At 38.8% G+C, this 22,741-nt stretch overlaps 1 protein-coding gene across 3 annotated transcripts in view; it reads left to right on the top strand.

The window, feature by feature from the left end:
• LOC105471359 (exocyst complex component 4) overlaps positions 1–22,741 on the top strand; it is an 822,236-nt gene that overhangs the window by 19,978 nt on the left and 779,517 nt on the right. For all 3 annotated transcript variants that reach the window (XM_011723811.2, XM_011723812.2, XM_011723813.3), the window contains exons 2-3: positions 2,233–2,422; positions 16,271–16,465. In XM_011723811.2, the coding sequence (XP_011722113.2) occupies positions 2,233–2,422; positions 16,271–16,465 (385 nt within the window). The remainder of the gene's footprint in view (positions 1–2,232; positions 2,423–16,270; positions 16,466–22,741) is intronic.

Raw genomic sequence — 22,741 nt, 5'->3', positions numbered from 1 at the left:
GGCACAGGGTATTTCTTACATAAATATTTTCTTGAAAAAGGAAAATAGGAGGCAAACCCCCCAGTAGACCCAATTTACTCTCTAATCTTCATTTTAGTAACCCTTTCTATTCCCTAAATAACTCCTAATGATCCAGTAATGTGTTCACAGTGACAGCTGATGCCAGAGAAGGTGTCCTCTCTGGGCCTGACATTTTCCTTAATGGTAATTCTAACTAGTTAAGGTAAACAATGTGAAATGTTATATTTTTTCCACAAATGGTAGTGGAGCAGAAATCATGAAAAGCCTTGTAAAGATGGCAAACTGATCTAGTGTAGCTTTGACAATTCTGTGACTGCTGTTACAAGGGGAAATAATGGAGTTAAACATCTAGGAACCCTTACCTTTGGGACAGTTGATAAATTGAAGGCATTTTCTGATTGTGCTTTACTTTAGATTAACAGCCTGGAAGTTTCAGATTTAAAGAGCAAAGTTGTGTATCATTAAAACAACAAGAAGACATGATACATGCTAAGCTGCTCTGTACCCAAATATTGCAAGTAATCTTGGTAGCTCTATTTTTGAAGCCCAGTTTAGCCTACATTCTCCACTCTGATTTACTTTAATAGTCAAACACTTGGGTGGTATTCTCTACCTGCAAGAAACCTTGGAAGTAGTCTGGTTTAGGATCACCAGTTTACAGATGAGGAAACAGGATCTCTCATGTAAAGGCTTTAAATCAAGTCTTGCGGTTCCCAGTAGTGTTCCTTTCCGGAGCATCCCACACTGTCCTTAGTGGCTTTTGCACTTCCCTTCTTTGCCTTCGTTCCTGCCATCCCCCTACCCGTATTCATGATATAGCTGATCTTTTGGCATCCCTAACACCTAACAAAAAGAATTACAAAATTCTTTTTGGAGGTTAGATTGAAGTCAAAGACTGACCTGAATTTCCCTATAAATTGAAAAAGGAGTTTTATATATTGTGTGGCTCATGAATTAAGATCCTTTGCTCTAAATGACAGTTCAGAGCAGACTATTGTACAGTATTTTGCTTGCAAATATCTAGAGTGGATATGTGATTAATTTGCTGACAGACCATCTCTGAAAGCAGTTCTAATGATGGACTTATAATTGATGGTATCCATCATTGAGAACCTAAAATATCCCCCTCCCTAAATTAAAAAAGATAAATGAAATAAACTAGGCTGAATGTATAAGCTGACAAATCTGAGGGAATTTAATGAAACTCTAAATTACTACAGCCAACAGATAAGAGGAAAAGGTTCCTTTGTTACTGATTATAATACTAAATTAAAAAAAATTATCCGAGAAAGATAGTGGAGGAAACAAAGATCTGTGGTCCATGTATCAAACGAAGTTATTGAAATATTTTTAATAAGTATATCTATCTCATTCCCTGGTTATTGTTGATTTGTATCAATCTTGTTAGTGCTGTTTGAAGACTAGTAAGTGCAGGAACTGTCCTGTAGGATACCTTAGATGACTGCTGTTGTAAGAGATTTTAGAATTAACATGACCTTATTTCCAGACTGCTGGGGGCTCCATACCAAATTCAGGTCATTCAAATGAGCTTTTTGGAAGGTGGTTCCTCAGTGTATAAGTAATTGTATCCATTACTGTGCTTTCAGCTATGTATGAAAAAGACCAGCTGAAAGTGACTTAAACAATGGATATTTATTATCTCCTCTAACAAGAAGTCCTGAGGTAAGGCAGCTGCAGGGCTGCTTTGGTGGCCAAGGACATAGTGGTAGCTTGGCATTCCTCCTGGTTTTTCCTTCCACGGTTACTCAGACACATGGCTGAAATGTCGAGTATCTTATCTTTGTACAGTGATACCTAGGGTTGGGAAAGGGACCTTTTCTTGTTATTCTTCTTGCAGAAAATTGTTCCTAGTACTTCCTTAGGTCTGTCTCATTGACCAGACTTGTCACTGATAAGGAGAATGGAACAGTTCACTCAAATCAAGAGTTACCCAGTCTCTTGAACCGTTCATGCCTGCCTGCTAGCTGATTAAAATCAGTTCTAATGCCAGTGACAGAAGAGAAGGGCCCCTTGGATAGGCAACAACAAATCCACTTAGATGGGCTATTGGAATTTACTGTGAAGGAAGTTTTGTGTTTTGTGTTTGTAACTTATTTCATTTCCTAGTTAGTAAGATGAACGTGCTTCACCTTTCTTTTGCATTTTACTTTCAAGTTTTACTCAGCTTGATATACTGTCTGCCTTCACCAGGACTCTGTCTACTAGTGACGATGTCGAAGACAGGGAAAATGAGAAGGGTCGCCTTGAAGAAGCCTACGAAAAATGTGACCGTGACCTGGATGAATTGATTGTGCAGCACTACACAGAATTGACGACAGCCATTCGCACATACCAGAGCATCACAGAGCGCATCACTAACTCCCGAAATAAAATAAAGCAGGTATTCCTCCCTTCTTGTCCGGTGATGGCAGCACTTCCTGTCAGTATAGGCGTTGCAGCTTGGAGAGGAGCCATGGTAGTGGCAAATGGTCCTTAATAAGTGATTCAAAATTCCGCTTTTCAGGAGTTCTGCAGGTGTCTGGAAAGGCTTGCTGGGAAAGACCACAGAAGGCATCCTCGGCTGATTTCTCCCCTCCCCTGTGTCTTATCCTTGGTTCTGCCATTATTTCTCACTGCAGTGTGGAATGAGACAAGCAAGATGGCCTCCATTTGCTTGTGTCTTAACGGTCCATCCCTAACAAACTAGTAGGTGTACTGGCCCTTGTATTCTCCATTCTCATTCTAGCAGTTATTCCTGTACTTCACACATCTAAACAACAAAGCCTAATATTTGGACCATTGAGTCAGTGCCTCTTCTGCATCTTAGTGGCCGACCTATTTACACTCACATGAGTTGGAGGGCAGCCAGCTGAATACCCTTTTATCGGAATCTAAACCACAGAAGAGAGTATGTTTCCTACATTGAAGTTGGTTGTGATTTGCCTGCATTTATTGTGCATTCTTGGTATTTTTTGTGAAGTGAAGAAAATTTAACCTACAGATTATTTAAACATAAAATGAAATGTTTATGAAAACAATTTTTTTTTTTTTGGAGATGGAGCCTTGCTGTGTTGCCCAGGCTAGAGTGCAGTAGTGCCTCACTGAAGCCTTGAACTCCTGGGCTCAAGCAATCCTCCTGCCTCAGTCTCCCAAAGTGCTGGGATTATAGGTGTGACCCGCCATGCCTGGCAGAAAACCAAAATTCTTGAATATCATGCTTTAGTTGTGATTAATGTGTATTAATTTTTTTTTTTTTTTTTAGTTTTTGAGACGGAGTCTCACTCTGTCGCTCAGGCTGGAGTGAATGCAGTGGCGTAATCTTGGCTCACTGCAAGCTCTGCCTCCCGGGTTCACACCATTCTTCTGCCTCTGCCTCCCGAGCAGCTGGGACTGCAGGTGCCCGCCACCACGCCTGGCTAATGTTTTTTTCGTATTTTTAGTAGAGACGGGGTTTCACTGTGTTAGCCAGGATGGTCTCGATCTCCTGACCTCGTGATCCTCCTGCCTGGGCCTCCCAAAGTGCTGGGATTACAGGCGTGAGCCACCGCACCCTGCCATTAATTTTTATTTTGTAGTTTTATTTTCATGTTTTGGAACAATTTTTCTTTTATTTGTTGTTTTTCTCCCTTTTTCTCCTCCTTCCTTTCTTCCTTCCCCCACGTTCTTTCTCCTCTTCTCTCTCTTCTCCTACCCCATCTTGCTCCCCACCCCCACTTTCTTCCTTTTGCATTAGGTCCTAGAGAAAAATCTTGGTTCTTGGGTACTATGTCTTTTGTACCTAAAGAATAAAATGGTTTTGTAAGGAGTATTTTCATAATTGGCCAAAGGATGAACTGATCAAATAAGGGTTATGTAGTATAACATTATAGTTATATGGTTTTTAACTGTGTATTTTGAGATCACTCCTTTAATACCGCTCAGTACTACCCTGTGATAAATAACAATAATTGCCACCACTTACTGAATGAACACTGAGTCTTTGCAAGGGATGATTATGTCCAATCATCTCAATGAATTTAGAATTTGAACTCTAATCTCCCTGATTCTAAGGCCTTTGATGCTGATTTTCAGGCATTTTTAAAGCAGCAGAAACTTTTTTTTTTGGGTGATATTTTGCAGAATACCAACATATCAATCATTAGGAGAGGCAATGCTCTCCTCTTATTTGGTTTTGGGGTGAGAGGTCCAAAGCATCATGCTTGGTTCTCCCCACCACTGTGGGACTGAGGGATGCATAGACCGTGATTTAAAATTCACTGCCCTATGCTATCAGATTGGTTAGGGGACTGTCTGGCCTGTATCTGCCCAGTAACAGCTGTGCATATGGCATCTTCATGTTTTGTTTTGTGTCCATTAGATCTTACATTATGATTTTGTAAGCAGATATATAAATTATGCTTCTACAAATACTGATGATATATGACTTTCAATGTCTAAGAGTGTAGCTCTAGCTCCAGAATCAGTATACTCTTAACCTTTTTGGAAGCCACATGTTGACCTCTCTACATTTTAAAATTAACTGGGCTTTTTTTTTTTTTTTCTGAGACGGAGTTTCATTCTTGTTGCCCAGACTGGAGTGCATTTGTGCGATCTCAGCTCACCTCTACCTCCACCTCCCGGGTTCAAGTGATTCTCTTGCCTCAGCCTCCCGAGTAGCTGGGATTACAGGCATGCGTCACCACGCCTGGCTATAACTGGGCATTTTTGAAAGGGATACTATAAATGTTTGCCTTTACAAGTGCTGAGTTCATCCTATGGATTTATCTGTGAAACTAGGTAAAGTTATAGATCACTTGCTCTAGATTTAAAGTAAACTGTAGTCCATTTTGACCTAATATACTAAGCTCAGGAGGGGTCAATGAATGTATAGAGCTGCTGACCTTCTGGCTTTGCCTCGGGTAATCACAGCAAAGGTGAAGGACCTCATGGTATTTGTGTTTTCTGATTAGTCTGATTGACTGAAAAGACATTGTCCTTATCTCACGGGAAGCACCAGCAGTGATTTCTGCTTTGCTTCCCATCACTCTGAGTCAATAGCATCTTTGCTGCAAACAAACAATGTTCTCCTGATATTGAAAAAGAGCCTCGTCTTGATCATTTCACATTTGTTTTAGTGGCCACATTTCTGACCGTCCTCATTTTCAGTATGCTTGAGTTTTGAGCAAAAGAAAATAACAAAACTTTATTATATCTGATAGTTGTCAAGAAAGTAAATGTCATACTATTCTGGGTTATGAATTAACTTCAGTATTGGGAAGAGAAATAAAGGGTCAAAGCTCTTTTCAAAAGAGCCTTTAATAATTGATTAATGGGAAAATAAAAGTGTTGGGGGAAAATGAAAATGAATTTGTTTTTGACAATTTTGTACCATGACAGTCCATTTCTTATCACCAAGGAAACACTGATGTTTTCTCACTAATCTTTTCTTGTCATTTTTGGCTTTTAATTGCACTTTGGATTATATATGAAATATAGGTATGTATTTTTTTAAAGTGAAAACATGGATGATTCAGTAACGTTTGGGCTATGTTATCTCAGAGCCAAGCAAGATGCTGAGAATGTATAGATCTGAGTTGAAATTTTCTTTGTGTTCTCTGCCAAAATAATAAGGATTCATGTAGCAAATATCTGTTGAGTGCCCGCTACGTTGCTGGTTCTGTTTTAGGTGCTAGAGCTGTACAAATGGGAAACACCAGTTCCTGTCCTCATGGAGCTTATGTGCAAAGGAGAGGACAGAAAACGAACAAATAGATAATGTTGAACAACATTTATGTAGTCTCTATGTATTGAGTGTCTACTTTGTGTTGAGGATTGTTCTAGATTTTCAGGTATAGAAGCGAAGAAAACACAAATGTTTCTTTTTTTTATTTTTTATTATACTTTAAGTTCTAGGGTACATGTGCACAACGTGCAGGTTTGTTACATATGTATACATGTGCCATGTTGGTGTGCTGCACCCATTAACTCATCATTTACATTAGGTATATCTCCTAATGCTATCCCTCCCTCCTCCCCCCTCCCCACAATAGGTGATGTTCCCCTTCCTGTGTCCAAGTGATCTCATTGTTCAATTCCCACCTATGAGTGAGAACATGCGGTGTTTGGTTTTCTGTTCTTGAGATAGTTTGCTTCCAGCTGCATCCATGTCCCTACAAAGGACACAAACTCATCCTTTTTTATGACTGTATAGTATTCCATGGTGTATATGTGCCACATTTTCTTAATCCAGTCTGTCACTGATGGACATTTGGGTTGGTTCCAAGTCTTTGCTATCGTGAATAGTGCCGCAATAAACATATGTGTGCATGTGTCTTTATAGCAGCATGATTTGTAATCCTTTGGGTATATCCCCAGTAATGGGATGGCTGAGTCAAATGGTATTTCTAGTTCTAGATCCTTGAGGAACTGCCACACTGTTTTCCACAATGGTTGAAGTAGTTTACAGTCCCACCAGCAGTGTTAAAAGTGTTCCTATTTCTCCACATCCTCTCCAGCACCTGTTGTTTCCTGACTTTTTAATGATTGCCATTCTAACTGGGAAAACACAAATATTTCTGTCCTTGTGGAGTTTACATTCTACTCGGGGGAGACAGACTATAGACTATAAGTGAATATATGAGTAAAGTGTGGTATAGCAGATGGTGAGAAGTGCTACACACACCCCCACCCCCCCACCAAGGAGAGGAGACTAGGGAGTTGCTGTTTTAGCTGGGTTGGCCAGACAGGGCTTCACTGAGGTCCTGTATGAGCCAACATCTGAAGGAGGTTAAGGAGAGTGTCAGGAAGAGCATTCCAGGAAGAAAGGAAGCAGGTGCCCAGATCCTAAGGCAGGGGCATGATTGGAGGTTGGGAGCAGCAGCAAGGTGGTTGGTGAGGTTGAAGCAAAATGAGGCATGGGGAGAGTGGCAGGAGAGAGATGAGAGAGCTAGGGCATGTGGTGTGGTGGGTGGGTGGATGGAAGTCATGTAGGGTCTTGTAGGTCACTGGAAAGACATTGATTTTAACTGTCAGTATTGATTGTAAGGCTTTGAGCACAGGAATAACATGGTGTGGCTAACATTTTAAAAGGCCCACTCTAGCTGCTGTGCTGGGAATAGATTTCAGTGGGGACCAAGGCAAATGAAGATGTTCATATTTGTCCATTGCCACCTTTTAAAGCTCGAGACCACAGAACTGTTTATGCTTCCCATTTGAGACAGAGTCTCTCTCCATCACCCGGGCTGGTGTGCAGTAGCACCATCATGAGTCACCGATGCCTCGACCTCCCAGACTCAGGTGATCCTCTTGCCTCAGCCTTCTGAGTAGTTGGGACCATAGGTGCATTCCACCATGCCTGGCTAATATTTGATTTTTTTGCAGAGACTGGGTCTCCGTATGTTGCCCAGGATGGTCTCATACTCCATCAAGTGATCCTTCTGCTTTGGTCTCCTAAAGTGCTGGGATTAGAGGTGTGAGCCACTGTGCGTGGCCTACACGTCTCATTTTTTGACATTACTTTCATATATTGATTTATATTATATTGGTAGATTCTATGTTTTTGAGTATAAAAATGAGCTGACAGATGGATTTAACTTTCTTCCCTGATGGTCCAAGCTTTTTTTTAAAAAAATTAATTATTGATTTATTTTAGAGATAGGGTTTCACTCTGTTGTCCAGGCTGGAGTGCAGTGGTGCCATCATAGCTCACTGCAGCCTCAAACTCCTGAGCTCAGGGGATCCTCCTGCCTCAGCCTCTTGAGTAGCTGGGATTACAGGCACTCACCACCATGCCTAGCTAATTTTAAAATTGTTTTTGTAGAGTCGAGATCTCAACAGAAGGCTCATAGGCTCAGCCTTGATACCATGTACAATTGATCAGGTCAAGTAATGTGGACGATAAGCAAAATAAATGGGCAGTTCTATTACTTTTGAATGCATTGTAAAATTTCTTAAAATGAGATGTTATTGCGTTGATAAACCTCCAATTCCATAGGTCTTGCCAGTTCTCTCATAATAATGACCGACCGGCTTATTATAGCAGCAGCACCAAAATAGATGGATATGAGTTGAGACAAATTGGGGATTTGGGCCAAATGGATTGGTGTGTTTCTCTATGGTGTACTAGGTGAATGAGATGACCTCAGATTTCTTTAAAGTTACAGAGTAGTCTAATGCTTATCGCTGCAGCAGGGTAGGTTGAAGGGAGATACCTGGCTTTGTTGTGATGTGCAAACAAACACTTAACATTTCATCCCAATTTTGACCACCTTGTTGGTACTAGATCAAGTTTTGAATCTCATTTTTCTTGCCTATAATGAGAAATAACTGTACACGATTATTCAAGTGAAGTTGTTAGGGCTTAATCATTGAGTAATGAAACATTTATTATTTAATATATACCTAAAATAATTCTGGCTTTTAAATGAGATTATACCTTGAAAGGTAGAATTGGAATGAGGAATAGCCTTAATGTTAAAAATGTCCTAGTAGAACAACAAGGTTTGGTAGGAAGTTATTTACAGCCCAAATATAAGATGGAAAATTCTAGCCACTTGTATGAGAAAGGGAGAAGGCCTTTGGTTTCTAGAAATGGACATGCTAAACAGTGGGTAATAATGAGATATAATTTTAATTGTGTGCAGCACTCTAGAGCACATTAATGCAGTCACAGGAACCATGAGGTGATCTTTCCATTAAGTTCAGGTATGTGTATTTGTGTACTGTATTTAGGCTCTGCAGCTCAAAGGAACGTATTGGAAAGCGTTGAGGGGAGCCTCTCAGAATTTCAGACCTTAGAATGGCAACTGAAAAAACCCGGGGAAAGAAAGCACAGGCAATACAAGTTTGAAGGTAATTTAAAAATGATCTATAGTTCTAAAAGGCTTTTAAACAGAACAATGAATGGTATTTCCAAGGTTTGTTCTTTCTAGGTGCTTTCTGTAAGACTCCATGGAAAAAATTGGGTTGGTCTCTTATGGCAGGAGAAAACCTATGATAGTGCTTATATGTAGATTTACTTTTGCCAACAAAATTCAACAAAAACAAAGAACACATCTCAATATTTTATACTTTTAAAATTAAGAATGATGTCAACACATTAATTTTCATTTACTATCCTTGCCTCATAGAGAATTTTTCAGGATATTTCTAGTCTATAGTTTCAATGAGCTGTTTGCACATTGTTGTATTTTATTACAGATAATATGCATACGCAGAGGCATTCCCTCACTTCTTTATGTTTTTCTTGATCCAAATTCAGTACTTTTCTTTTCTTTTGTTTTTTTTGGAAACAGAGTCTCGCTCTGTTGCCCAAGCTGGAGTGCAATGGTGCGATCTCGGCTCACTGCAACCTCCGCCTCCCAGGTTCAAGTGATTCTCCTGCCTCACCTTCCAAAGTAGCTGGAATTATAGGCACCCACCACCACACCTAGCTAATATTTATATTTTTTAGTAGAGGTGGTGTTTCACCATGTTGGCCAGGCTGGTCTTGAACTCCTGACCTCAGGTAATCTGCCCAACTTGGCCTCCCAAAGTTCTAGGGTTACAGGCAAGAGCGATCACGCCCAGCCAAATTCAGTACTTTTCTGATTTTATGAGTTAAAAGTTATGACCTTCCCCAGGCCTGTGTGTGTCAGCCCCTCTCTCTCTCTCTATCTCTCTGGTCTTCCTCTCACAAATGCTAAGGCAGTTTTATTCAAAGCCCCACTTTGCTTTTCTCACCCCTTTATCTTTTCCAAGAGAGGGCTGCAAAAATCTCAACTTCGCTGCCGTCTGTGTCATCTCACATTTCTATTCACAATAGCCTCTTGAGCCCTGTTTTCCTTCTTTTCTCTTTTTCTAATAGTCTCTAGTTAGGGTGACTTGTAGTTTTTGTGAAATTCTAGCTATTGCTGAACAGGTGATTATGAGCAACTGTGAAGTTACTAAAACTCTGAGAAAGCAAAGGAAATTTGTCTCTGACTTGATGTCGTGGTTTGAACAACCTGACTTTTCATGCATTTGTTTAAGGAAGAAACGGAGTAACATAATTTTTCAATCTTAATTATACTTATACATTAAATAGAATGAAATGAAAATACTGTCATCACATTTATAAAAGTAGAACAGAGTTTTGAGAAATAAATGATTCAGTGTTATTTGATACTTTTCTAACATGTGAATGTTATTATTCATTGATGGGTATAGCCCTGTTTCTTCCCATTAAAAAAAAACTTTATTTTTTAATTTTAAAAAATTGACAAAAATTACATATGTTTGTAGTACACAGCATGATGTTTTGAAATACATATACATTGTGGAATGGCTAAACCAAGCTAATTAACATACACATCACCTCACATGCTTGTCAGTTATTTGTGGTGAGAATACTTAGAATCTACCTTTTCATCAATTTTCAAGCATACAATACATTGTTATTAACTGTAGTCACCGTGTTGTACAATGAGTTTCTTGAACTTACTTCTGTTGTCTAACTGAAGTATTGTATCACTTGACCAACATCTTCTCAACCCGTCCTCTCACTCCGAGCCCCTGGTAACTACTGCTCTACTTTCTGCTTCTATGAGTTTGACTATTTTAGATTCTACGTGTAAGGGAGATGATGCAATATTCATCTTTCTGTGTCTGGCTGATTTCACTTAACATAATGTCCTCCAGGTTCATCCGTGTTGTTGCAAATGACAAGAGTTCCTTTTGTTTTTGAGACAGGGTCGCACTCTGTTGTTCAGGCTGGAGTAAATGACGCGATCTTGGGGCTCACTATAGCCTCGACTTACTGAGCTCAGGCGATCCTCCCACCTTAGTTCCTCCGCTATCTGGGACCACAGGTGCATGCCACTATGCCCAGCTAATTTTTTGTGGAGATGGGTTTTCACCAGGTTGCCCAGGCTGGTTTCAAACTCCTGGGCTCAAGTGATCTACCCACCTTAGGCTCCCAAAGTGGTGGGATTACAGGTGTGAGCCACCATGCCCGAACAGATTTCCTTCTTTTTAAATGCTGAATGGCGTTCCATTGTGCTTATACCATATTTCTTTTTTCATTCATCTGTTGATGGACACTTAGGCTGCAGTGATCATGGGAGTGCAGATATCTCTTTGACATATTGACTTCAATTCCTTTTGATATAGACCCTGTAGTGAGATTGTTGGATCATATGGTAGTTCTATTTTTTTATTTTTTGAGGAAACTCCATACTATTTTCCACAGTGGCTGTATTTTCCATCTTTATTGAGGTATAGTTTACGTACAGTAAAATGCCATATTTTCAGAGTGCAGTGCAATGAGTTTTGGCAAACGTATATATCACTGAATGTGTTACCATCACCCCAGAGTTCTCTCCTGCCTCTTTGCAGTCGGTTCTCTCTCACATCCTGCTCCAAGCAACTACTGATTTGAATTCTGGCGCTATGGATTAGTTTCGCCTGTTCTGGAACTTTGTATGTTATGCCCTCTTTTGTGTCTAGCTTCTTTTGCTTGGCATAATGTTTTTGTGATTCTTCATTATTTCTTCCTTTTTGTGGCTGACTGACCCTATCCCGCAACTTCTAAAATAACATTTTTTACGACTGTGACTTTCTAATCATAAAGCAAAAACCTCAGGGCAATTTAGTATTAAAAGTTCCTGTAGTTTTTTTGGTCTGTAGCTTTGTTACCTCAGTTTAGAGAATCTTGGTGTGGTCATTTTCTACACAGACTGATGCCAATTGTTTACCCCCAACAAATTCTACTTCACTTTTCTTTCCATGTAGTAAGCAAAAATGAGTGAGCTGATTACATTGTACATATCCGAGTGTGAAATGACACAATTGTCTTTTTCCAATCAGATAGGAGTTTGCCAAGCTTTACTGACACTCTGTAAGTTTGTCCCCCACTCTCGATCAAGAGCCTAGTTGGGTGTTGTATGACATAAAATTTATTTTTAATTGTTTCCATGGTAACCATTACACATAGAGGAAAAAGCTGAGAACTATATTAGCAAGGTGCTATGAGCAGGATATCAGAAATCAAGATTCTAACAGATTTGAACTAAGATTTAAAATGGAATGATTTAATAGCTGGAGTCCTTAACCTAGAGACTAAGAACTACAGTGGAATCTAGGAATGGCTTTTAGAGATGTGCTTTTTTTTTTTTTGAGACGGAGTCTTGCTCTGTCACCCAGGCTGGAGTGCAGTGGTGCGATCTCAGCTCACTGCAAGCTCCGCCTCCCTGGTTCATGCTATTCTCCCACATCAGCCTCCGGAGTAGCTGGGACTACAGGCGCCCGCCACCACGCCCAGCTAATTTTATTTTTGTATTTTTAGTACAGAGGGGGTTTCACCTTGTTAGCCAGGATGGTCTCTATCTCCTGACCTCGTGATCTGCCCGCGTTGGCCTGCCAAAGCCCTGGGATTACAGGTGTGAGCCACCGCGGCCGGCCGGAGAGATATGTTTAAAAGTCAAATAAAGCCGCAAATGATGATAAAAGACTGGACTCTCCTACCTCATCCTACCCCAGTCCCAGTTCTAACATCTCAGAGGTGCCGACTTTTTTAGTTTTTCTTTTTTAGGTATTTCTATTTCTAATAGTATGCTTGTGCTGTGTGTGTTTTTTTCTTAAATGTTATGTATTAACTTCCAATTACGGAAGATGAGGCCTTAGCCCGCTTCCCAGTCTCTCCCATCCTACCACATCCTCTTCCTTCATCCTCTCTATATAGTTGTATTCTAGTTTTGGTTAAATAGATGATCAGTGCTTGCCTTTTTATAACTACACTAACATGTACATCTAAGCCATACAGCATACTATGATTATGTTTTTTCTTGTGTGCGCGTGTTGTTTTTCTGGAGTTGCTGATTGGATAGTCCTGTTACCTTTCTTCTGTATTGTGTTTCCTGGATCCCTTGTTTCTTCTCTTCTGTTTTCTCTTGTAGTGGTGGAACACATTCTTCAGTAGTTTGCTGAGATATGGTGCATACAAAGTTGAGTTTTTGAGAGCTTGCAAGCCTGAAAATGTCTTTATTCTTTCCTTATATTTGATTGATAGTTCTTCTGGGAAATAATTCTTTCTTAAAATTTTGAAGGTTTATCGTTCCTTTGTCTTGTAGCTTTTAATGTTGCTGCTGAGAGAAATCTGATGTCATTCTGATTCACAAGCCTTTGTATAGGTCCTGGTTTTTTCCTTTTTTTCTTTGACAGCTTTTGTGATTGTCTCTCTATCCCTTGTGTTCTTATATGTCAGAATAATGTGTCCTGACTTGGGCCTTTTTGCCTTCCATTTTCTTGAGTACTTGGTGTGCCTTTTCAATCTGAAAACTTATGTCTTGGCACGTTCTGGCATTTTTTTTTCTTTCTTCTTTTTTTATTTAAAAAAAAAAAAAAAAGAGCTGGAGTCTTGCTTTGTTGCCTAGGCTGGATGCAGTGGCACGATCATGGCTCTCTGCAGTCTCAACCTCCTGGGCTCCAGTGATCTCCTAACTCAGCCTCCTGAATAGCTGGAACTACAGGCATGTGCCACCATATCTGGCTGATTTTTAAATTTATTGTAGAAGCAGGGTCTCCCTGTGTTGCCAGAGTTGGTCTTGAACTCCTGAGCTCCAGCAGCCCTCTACCTTAGCCTCCCAAAGTGCTGGGATTATAGTAAGATACTGCCCCAGGCAGGCAGTTTTTTAAAAAAATTATTTAATTATTTTAAAACTTTTTTTCTCGACTCCATTTTTTTCACTTTTCCTTCCTTGGAACTCCTATCTGGTAAGGGTTGGACCTTTTGGATCAATCCCATTGTTTTGTTTTACCTCCTATCTCATTTTTTGGTGTTTTCCTATTTGGAGATTTCCTCAAGGATACCTTCTAACCTTTCAATTTGATTTTTAAAATTTCTGTTTTAATTTCTAAGAGTTGTTTTTCATGTTTGTATCATTCTGTCCTTGGTTAATTGATGTAATAGCTTCTTTTATTTTTCCTAAGGATGTTAATTATCGTTTAACAAAATTATCTTTCCTGCAGTTTCTGTTCCCTCATGTCCTGCTTCAGTAATTTTCTCTTTTTGTTTTGATGCCCGTCATTCCGTTCTGCAGGCTTTCTGTGAATGTCTGGTGATCCTTGGCTAACCATTTGTATGTAAGAGGCAGGCACTACAAAGCTGACTGGAAGCTCAGAACATGTTATGGAGCTTGTCCATAATGATTGTTGGGTAGGGACTCATCAGTTTCTTCCTTGAATCGTCAGATGTCACTATCTGTATAAGCCTTTTCACTTGGACCAGTTGACTTTCCCAAGGGAGAAGCCATACGTCTCCTGTGTTGGGGTGAAAAGTCAAGCTGCCAGTGTTTTGGAGCCTAACTGTTGACAGAGACCGAGGGTCCATGGGGGCTGAGGATCTAACTGTTTAATAGGTCCTACTTTGTCTTCATCCTCCTGTTTTCTGTGTAGTGTCTCATGCCCTCCGCTCAACCATACCTGACATTTCCTTGTCTAGATCCTTTCCAATTCAGTTGCTCCCAATTTGGCCAATGGGGGAGGGAATTGCCTATGTGTGTGGCTTGATGGAGATTTGGGGCTCAAAATACTCCTATGGAAACTTTTAACCCAGTACCCCTGCCTTTAGTATACTTGGTGCCTCCTTTTTGATATTAGCAAATCCTGCTCCAGGCTAAGGTTTTCAGATTTCTCTGGCCTGCTAATTTAGTTGCCTACTGTCCATCTTCTTGCTAACTTCCACAGTTTTGTTATCATCTCTTATTTGCTGCTGTTCTTCTCTGTTCTCTCTTTTTATGCTTAAAAAAATATCTTTGCTATTACTTTGGTGGGATTGCAGGAAGGAGTAGAAATAATTGGAATTATCTTCATCAGATTTTCAAAGAGTTCTATGACCCCCCAAATTAATAATCAGTCTATTATACTTATTAAGAGAGGTTACAAGGTCTTCTTATTCAAGACTTTTTTTTTTTTTTTTTTTTTTTTTTTTTTTTTAACATGGGAGAGTTTAATAGAAACATGATTTAGGTGTTGTCATGAAGTTGTAGGAAGGGATTAGGTGCTTTCTCAAGAAACCTTTTAATCTTGGTATTTTGTCCTCATATTTTCCATACTTGTTGGATGAATGTTGAAATTTAGTTTTGTAATCACCAGAGGCATAGTGTCAGTGAATATTTTCATCACCACATCAAATCTTGTAGAAGAACAATACAGATTTTCAGTTATCAAAAGTATGGTAGACTCTGCGCTGATGGACATGTCCCATGTATTGATGAAGGTTTGGATTATACAGGTGGGCGCATTTGCCAAAACTTACCATGTGGTACACTTGAGATGCATTCATGGATAAATTTTACCTCAAACATAAACCAGACACAAAACTGTAAAGAAATATTTAAACTCAAATTTAAATAACATACATGTGAGGACTATCAAAAATATATGAAAGTAGTTCTGTGAATTTTGAAAGATCATGGTTTTTAAAATTTTTCCATGTTGCTGGAAAATGGCTGTCATTCCATTCTGTCATGGCTGTCATTTCCATTTTCCAAAAATGGAAAATTTTCAATTAGAGGAGCAAATAAAAACTTACTTCTATCACGTGCATCACAACTACCTCCTCCATTCCGCTGTTCTCCCTTTTATTTTGTCATGTTTTGCGTATGCTCGTCGCTATACCGTGCAGATCTACAGGTGGTGGAGGTTGTCTTATTTAATATCTAATAATCAGAATGCAAGGCAAAAAAGCCTTGGTACGTCCTTTTATTTTGAGATTATCTCTGGATGTGCCTACTCTCTTTTGGAAGCTGGGGTTATTTTTATTTTAGTCAGTTAAGTTGAGCACCCAGTTTCTTGGTTTTAAACTTCAGCTGGAGTTCTAGAGCTAGAAGCATGGACCAAGTGACCTATCAGCTGGATAGGAGATTTGCAGGGATTGGGGAAGGTATAGTAGCATGGACTCTTACACTGATCACTCCCCTTTTAGGTATATTAATATTTATGAGGTACTTCATGTTTTCAGAGTGCTTTCTCTTTAGTAATTTTTTCTAGATTACTCAAAGGTAATCTAGAAAAGGTAGGTTGGGAGTAGTTTTCTCATTTCATGGGAGAGAAATTAGAGAGAGGTGGAGATGTGCCCAAGTGAGGCTATGTCAGAACCAGGATTAGAATTTTGGAGGCAGACCAAGGAGAGTAAGTGGCAGTGGGAATTAGGAACTGCTACATACAGTAGTACCAGTGAAGACTACTAACCAGATTATAGGTTTAGACTGGCAAGACTTTGGACTGACCCAAGACTGAATCTGTTTTATTGTAGGTAAAAGAGAACCTGCTTTCATGCAAGATGCTGCTGCACTGCAAACGGGATGAGCTTCGGAAACTATGGATTGAAGGAATTGAGCATAAGCATGTCCTGAACTTGCTGGATGAAATTGAGAATATCAAGCAAGTGCCTCAAAAACTGGAACAGTGCATGGCCAGCAAGCACTATCTCAGTGCCACTGACATGCTGGTAAGAGAACAGCCTGTGCTAAGGGTCATTTTTGTTAAGATGTAAAAGCACTCTCTTTTGTTCTCTCTGAATCCTGTAATGCGTGTAGCACATTACAAACTGCCCTCTTGGGATGCATGAGCCCTTGCAGGTGAAGCCTGGCTGGTTCTCTTTCTAATTCCAGTGTTTGAAATGGTAGGTGATTATTATTTATGTATTATCTGCCTTTGTAACAATGGGAAGAAATATAATAGTAAGAAACCAGTACTTAAATCAGGTTAGAATGGTAATGAGAGGTGTTTTTTAACTTCAGAGGAAAATAGTTAATGAATCCAATTTTAAATGAAATCTATATAATACAGAACTTCTGAAGATTTATAGACTAGTGTTCCACACATTTTTTGAAGAAATTTTTACATTAGGGCTTTGTTCTTTTCCTTGAAATTGATAAGAAATAAAATTTTGGGAGACTAATGCTGGAAGCAACTTTATTGAGCAAGAGTACTCCACAATCTAGCCTTTAGCTTCTGTCTTAGTCCTTTGTGTATGCTCCTTTTTGAATTGCTGAAAGTTCCCAGAAGGATGCAGTTGGTGGTTCATGTGGCTGAGTGTCAAGAAGATGAATAAAAAATAGAAACACAGAGTTTGCTCCCTAATAATCCTAACTTTCCCAGGGCCTGTGGCTCTTAGAGAGGGCTGCTCTTTCCCCCTTCCCTTCTACCCACCCAGTCCCACTTCCGTCTCATTCAGAGTTGGCTAAGGAAGCTCTCTATAGGAGCTCTCAGCAGCAGATGGGCTGTATTTGAATTGTTGTTTTTTTCTTCCTCACAGTAGGTGTTTCACCTTTACTGTTGTTTCACCAAATTAGATTGGCTTTAACACTGGAAAAAACACTGAGGGGAATTGGTAGAGACACAGATTAAATGCTCTAAGTGGTTCTAATTCATTCAGACTTCCAAGAAGAATTTGGCTAAAAGTCCTTCATAAGAAGCTTTTTAAGGAAATTTGGTAACCAAGGAGTGAGAAGTGCCATGATATTCTATGAGATATTAAAACCTGGTTATGTGATAAGACTGAGTGGTCAGTTTCCACAGTGGAAGGAGATTAATAATGGTTGGCCCTTGGCTGGGAGTTTGAGGCTGCAGTGAGTCATGATCGTGCCACTGTACTCCAGCCTGGGTGATAGAGCAAGACTCTGTCTCAAAAAGAATCCCAAAAAGCAACAAAAAAAGATTGACTCTTGGGAGTGACAGAAGAATTGGTTATTTTCAGCATCTTATTCAAAGTGGCTTCTTCTTTAGTAATAATGACTATAGGGTGTCTGGTAGAAAAAAATTACTTTTCACCTTTAGTGTTGATTTATGCATTATGAATGCATACTTGTGTTAAATCATCAAGATTCAGCAATCAGATAAGCATGTATATATTTGTGTAGCAAATATACATCTATTTGAATCACGATTTTTTGGAGTGGGCTTGCTTTTAAGTAAGTGCCACAGATTAAAATAGGTTGTTAGAATTTATTTGTTAATTATGTTCATTTAGGATTTCAGATTTTTGTGTAATGGTCTTTGTAGGGCTAATTTATTTACCTAAGGGCTAATCAATTTATTTACTTAAAGGCTAATCAATAATGAATACTGTTCCTTTTTTTCTAACATATTTTCCTCAAGACTCATTGAATAACTTCTTTAAATTCTTGGTTGCAAGTTACAGAAATTCACCTCTAGCTAGCTTAAGTGAAAATAATTGTTTGACTCATGTAACCAGTCTGCCAAAGGAACAGGAGTGTATGTGGAATGTCACCTGTGTGTTTTCTCTGCATACCCTCTTCATTGTTCTACTGAAGACTGGTCTCTTCGTGTGTGAGGGAGGAGGTTGGGTATTGAGAGAAAACAGGGGGCATAGGCTATGTCTACATCTTTCCACCTTTACAGAAGAAAATGCTCTTTTTTTTTTTTTCCCATAATTCAGAATTCTAGGGTTAGGAGCTAGATTGAGCCAGGTTGGGTATGATAATCATCAATAAAACTATCTGGTTGGGGCAGTGGGGGTGGAATGGGGAGGAAGAACAGTCATGTCCAGAAAAGAGTGAGTGTGTAAGACACATTTTCTGGAGGTTTTGTTTTGTTTTCCGTTTGGTTGTTTATATATTCTAGATACTAATTCTTCTTGTCTGAGAGATGGATTGCAAATATCTTCTCCCAATTGGGGATTTATCTTTTTCCTTTGTTTACAGTGTCTTTGTTATAAAGAAATTAAAAATTTTAATGCAAAACAATTTCTCAGTATTTTTTGTTATGTGATTTTTTTTTTTTTTTTTTTTTGAGACAGTCTCACTCTGTTGCCCAGGCTGGAGTGCAGTGGCGTGACCTCAGCTCACCATAACCTTTGCCTCCCAGGTTCAAGGGTGTCTCCTGCCTCAGCCTTCCAAGTACCTGGGATTACAGGCATGTGCCACCACGCCTAGCTAATTTTTGTATTTTTAGTAGAGATGGGTTTTCACTGTGTTGAGTCAGGCTCGTCTGGAATTCCTGACCTCAAGTGATCTGCCTGCCTTGGCCTCCCAAAGTGCTGGGATTACAGCTGTGAGCCACAGTGCCCAGCCTGTTACGTGATTTTTGATGTAAGAAAACTTTTTTCCATCCCAATGTCATAAGAGAATCTCCTATGTTTTCTTCTTTAACCCATCAAAAGTCCATTTTTATATATGGTATCAACTGAGGATCTGATTTTATCTTTCTTCTATATAGTCGGTTGGCTCAGGCTGTTTATTGAATCCTTTTTCTACTGATTTTATGATGCTATTTTGGTTACACAGCAACTTTTCACGTATGCATGGATCTGTTTCTGAGCTCTTTATTTTGTTTAATGGTATTATTTGTACCTGCACCCAAACCATGCTGTTTTAACTCCTATAACTTTATAATACATCTTGATAGGAAGTGAAGAGATTGTCTGTTGCTATTCAAAATTGTCTTTGTGGCCAGGCATGGTGGCCCACACCTGTAATCCCAGCAGTTTGGGAGGCTGAGGTGGGCAGGTCACTTGAGGTCAGGAGTTCGAGACCATCATGGCCAAACATGGTGAAACTCCATCTCTACTAAAAATACAAAATTAGGTGGGATTACAGCTCAGGAGGCTGAGGCTGGAGAATCACTTGAACCTTCAATAGCTAATAGATAGAATTTAAGAGAATTATCTTTGCAATGTTAAGTCTCCTTATCTGTGAACATATTCCTTTCATTTATTAAAATCTTTGTGTCCTTTAATAATGCTTAGCGATATAGTCCTTAGAGGTTCGCATGTATTTTGTTAGATGTATTTCTGGGTATTACATTTTTTTGCTGTTGTCTTTTAAAACAGTAGCTGTTTATTTATTAAGGTTTCTAGTTACTGGTTGCTGGTGCATAAGGATGTGATGTATTTTTCTTTTTTAATTGACCTTATATTTCCCTGAACTGATTCCCAATACTGTCTGCCTGAAAAGTGATGACTTATTTTTTAAGACCTGGCTCAAATTTCATCAACTCTTTGAATGTCCCAGATATTCAGATAGCTAGGTGATTTTCTTTATGTTTCCATAAGCTCGTATGTTTCATTTTAATATATATAATTCCTTTTGTTGGTGTAGTAGGTCATTGAGGGTGGGGGTTGTTTCTTACCTATTTTTGTCTGCCCTGTTCCCAGCATAGCATAGCTCATATAGTCAGAGTTCACAAATCATTAGCTAAATGGGTGACTATGTGGAAGACTTTAATACCACTACAGAAAGAAAAAGGTGTTTCTTTTGTGGGAGCTTTGTTCTGTTTTTTCTTCTCTGGTTATTTATTTATTTATTTATTTTTTAATGGCAAGGTTCTCTAGTGTCTAACCTTTCCTTTTTGTAGTAATTAAATGAATGACAATGATAACAATAGCTAATATGTATTGAGCACTTACTATGTCCTGGTACTATCTGAAATATGTTACATTTGTTAACTTATTTCTCTCAACAACTCCACTTCTGATATTACCATTTTATAACTTTGCATGTTCTGGGGAGTTGGCATATCCCAAAAAACAATGATTTGTATATCCCAATATGCAAAAATTTCATGAAGGTAGGATTTAAAGTGCACTTAAAAGGTTGGAGATATCTTCAACTTGGTCTGTGGTATATAAGATTGAGTAGTAAGCTCTATAATTGCTCTTTCATTGGACTTCACATGGAAAGCAATCACATTTTCTTTCCCCATGGTTCTGTACTATTAGAAGTAAAATCTACTTAAGGCATCTCAAGGGTCCAAGTAGAAATCTTTGCTAAAAGACATCAGAGGAAAGTGAAGACAAAACAATCTAGTCCTCAAAACCCCCGATTTCCTTGGATTTGTTTGTCAGAAGATTTTGCATTTCCATTTTAAGGCAGATGCAGATGCTTAGTAATTTAATCCCTACTCAGAATAGATTAATAAATCCAGAGTAAATAACTCTGTGGTGACCCATTGCTCTTGGCAGCTCCTGCTGTTCCTACTTCACCATCAGACTGGTCTGGTAGCTATAGGCTTGGCTTCTAGGTGAGATATTTGTTTCTTCTTTTGATGTGATAACCCGAGTATTGCATAAAATAATTAAATTGTCATGACAGGGAATGTCTGCAAATAGGTCTGGCCTTTTGTTTCTTTCTTCAAGGTAAACAGCTGCTGTTGGCTTATGAAAAGCTAAAAGTGATCCAACGAGAAGCCTGTATCCGTCACATTGAAATCAGAGACTTGATTAATATTGTAGCCTGTAGCTTTGTGATATGTACGGTTTAAATTAGACCTTTGCAGTCATTGTGCTGGGTTGATGCAAGCACATTAATGACATAATTTCTGGTTGCAGCATCACATTTCTGCAGTCTGTCCTTTGTATTCCACTCACATTAATTGAAGTAATTTTGCCAGTGAAGCGTGTTTCAAACCTCTGCATTTAAATTGAAATTTTAATTCCCTTATTGTCTTGAAAAGACGGCTGAAGATGCCTTGTTACAGGTTTCATTATCACTCAGAACACTCCAGCTGCTGGTTCTAATGTACAAAGAGTGATTAATTCTGGGAAGAATTATGAATATAAGAATAGCAGCTTCTTCCCAGTGGCATGAGCTAACCAGGAAGGTATTTCATGATAGTTAATATTTTCATAAACTTTTTTTTTAAAGGGAAAATTTGTGTAGAAGTCTGCATCAAACTAAAATTGCACAGATGAGCTTTGAAAACCACTTACACAAGTTCTGATTTATCATCCCATAGAAGTCAATTCATAATTGCATTCAATCAGTGGAAACCAAGCCAGTGCAAATAGTTTTGAAGCACTTTAGCTGACAGTCACAAGGCTTGTGACTAAAATAATTTTTTCATTTCTAAGCCTTCCTGAGATTGTAGAGATTTTGAATGTCTCTTAATCATTTTGTCTGTCTTTATTTATAAGCCTTTTAAAAAGAATCCATAGCTGTATAGTCAGATAAGGATTATTATGATAATTATAATAACAACTTATATTTATATAGCTGCCTTCTTCCCAGAGGATCCCAGAGTGCTTTGCTGAGAGAATGGTGTAATGGAATTATTTCACTTACACTGTGAAAATGTGGCCATATCTGGGATAGAGAGAGTAGGGCGGCTATTTAATCAAATAGTTTTCTAAGACTTTATGTAATAAAATAAGTATATTTGTAGTATTTTTAGTTAACAAGATCCTTTGGATTTGGATAACATGGTGGGTTGTGAATGTCAGCATGGGTCTTAATTTGGATTAGGTTGTCTGATGCTGGAATCCCAGCTTTGGCTCTTAGTAGCTGGATGACTTGTGGTTAGTAATTTATCTTTGCTAAAAGCTGGAGTTAAGAATAATAAATATATCTCCAAGGGTTGTTGAATGGATTAAGTGAGATATTAAACTGTGTACATAAAGTATATGCAGTATAAAGTTTTTGAAATGTTATTTACAATAAATCGATAAATTTTACTGACATTGTAGGAAATGATATGATGATTGCTTCCATGTTATAATCTCAAGAACTGTCTCGGAGGTGGACTTCTTTTGAGCTAGTAAAAGTTGAAGTAGGGTTGGGTTAAGCAGTTTAGCTTCCTTTTCTTCTTGGCCCAACATGGATATACCTAAATGAAAGACCAGCCCACCTTTTTTAAAGTTAAAGGAACTCTTGTGGGTGGATAGGGCTTTTCTCAGAAAGCAATTCTAGTCTGCTCTAACATATGCACAGATGGGCCACCAAGACCCACAATTCTCTGTTATATTTCTAGGATTTGGCATGGACAA

This window comes from Macaca nemestrina, chromosome 4 (assembly GCF_043159975.1).
Source record: "Macaca nemestrina isolate mMacNem1 chromosome 4, mMacNem.hap1, whole genome shotgun sequence".
Lineage (NCBI taxonomy): Eukaryota > Metazoa > Chordata > Mammalia > Primates > Cercopithecidae > Macaca > Macaca nemestrina.
Note: the sequence above shows the minus strand (reverse complement) of the source record. Positions and strands in the feature narration are given on the sequence as shown.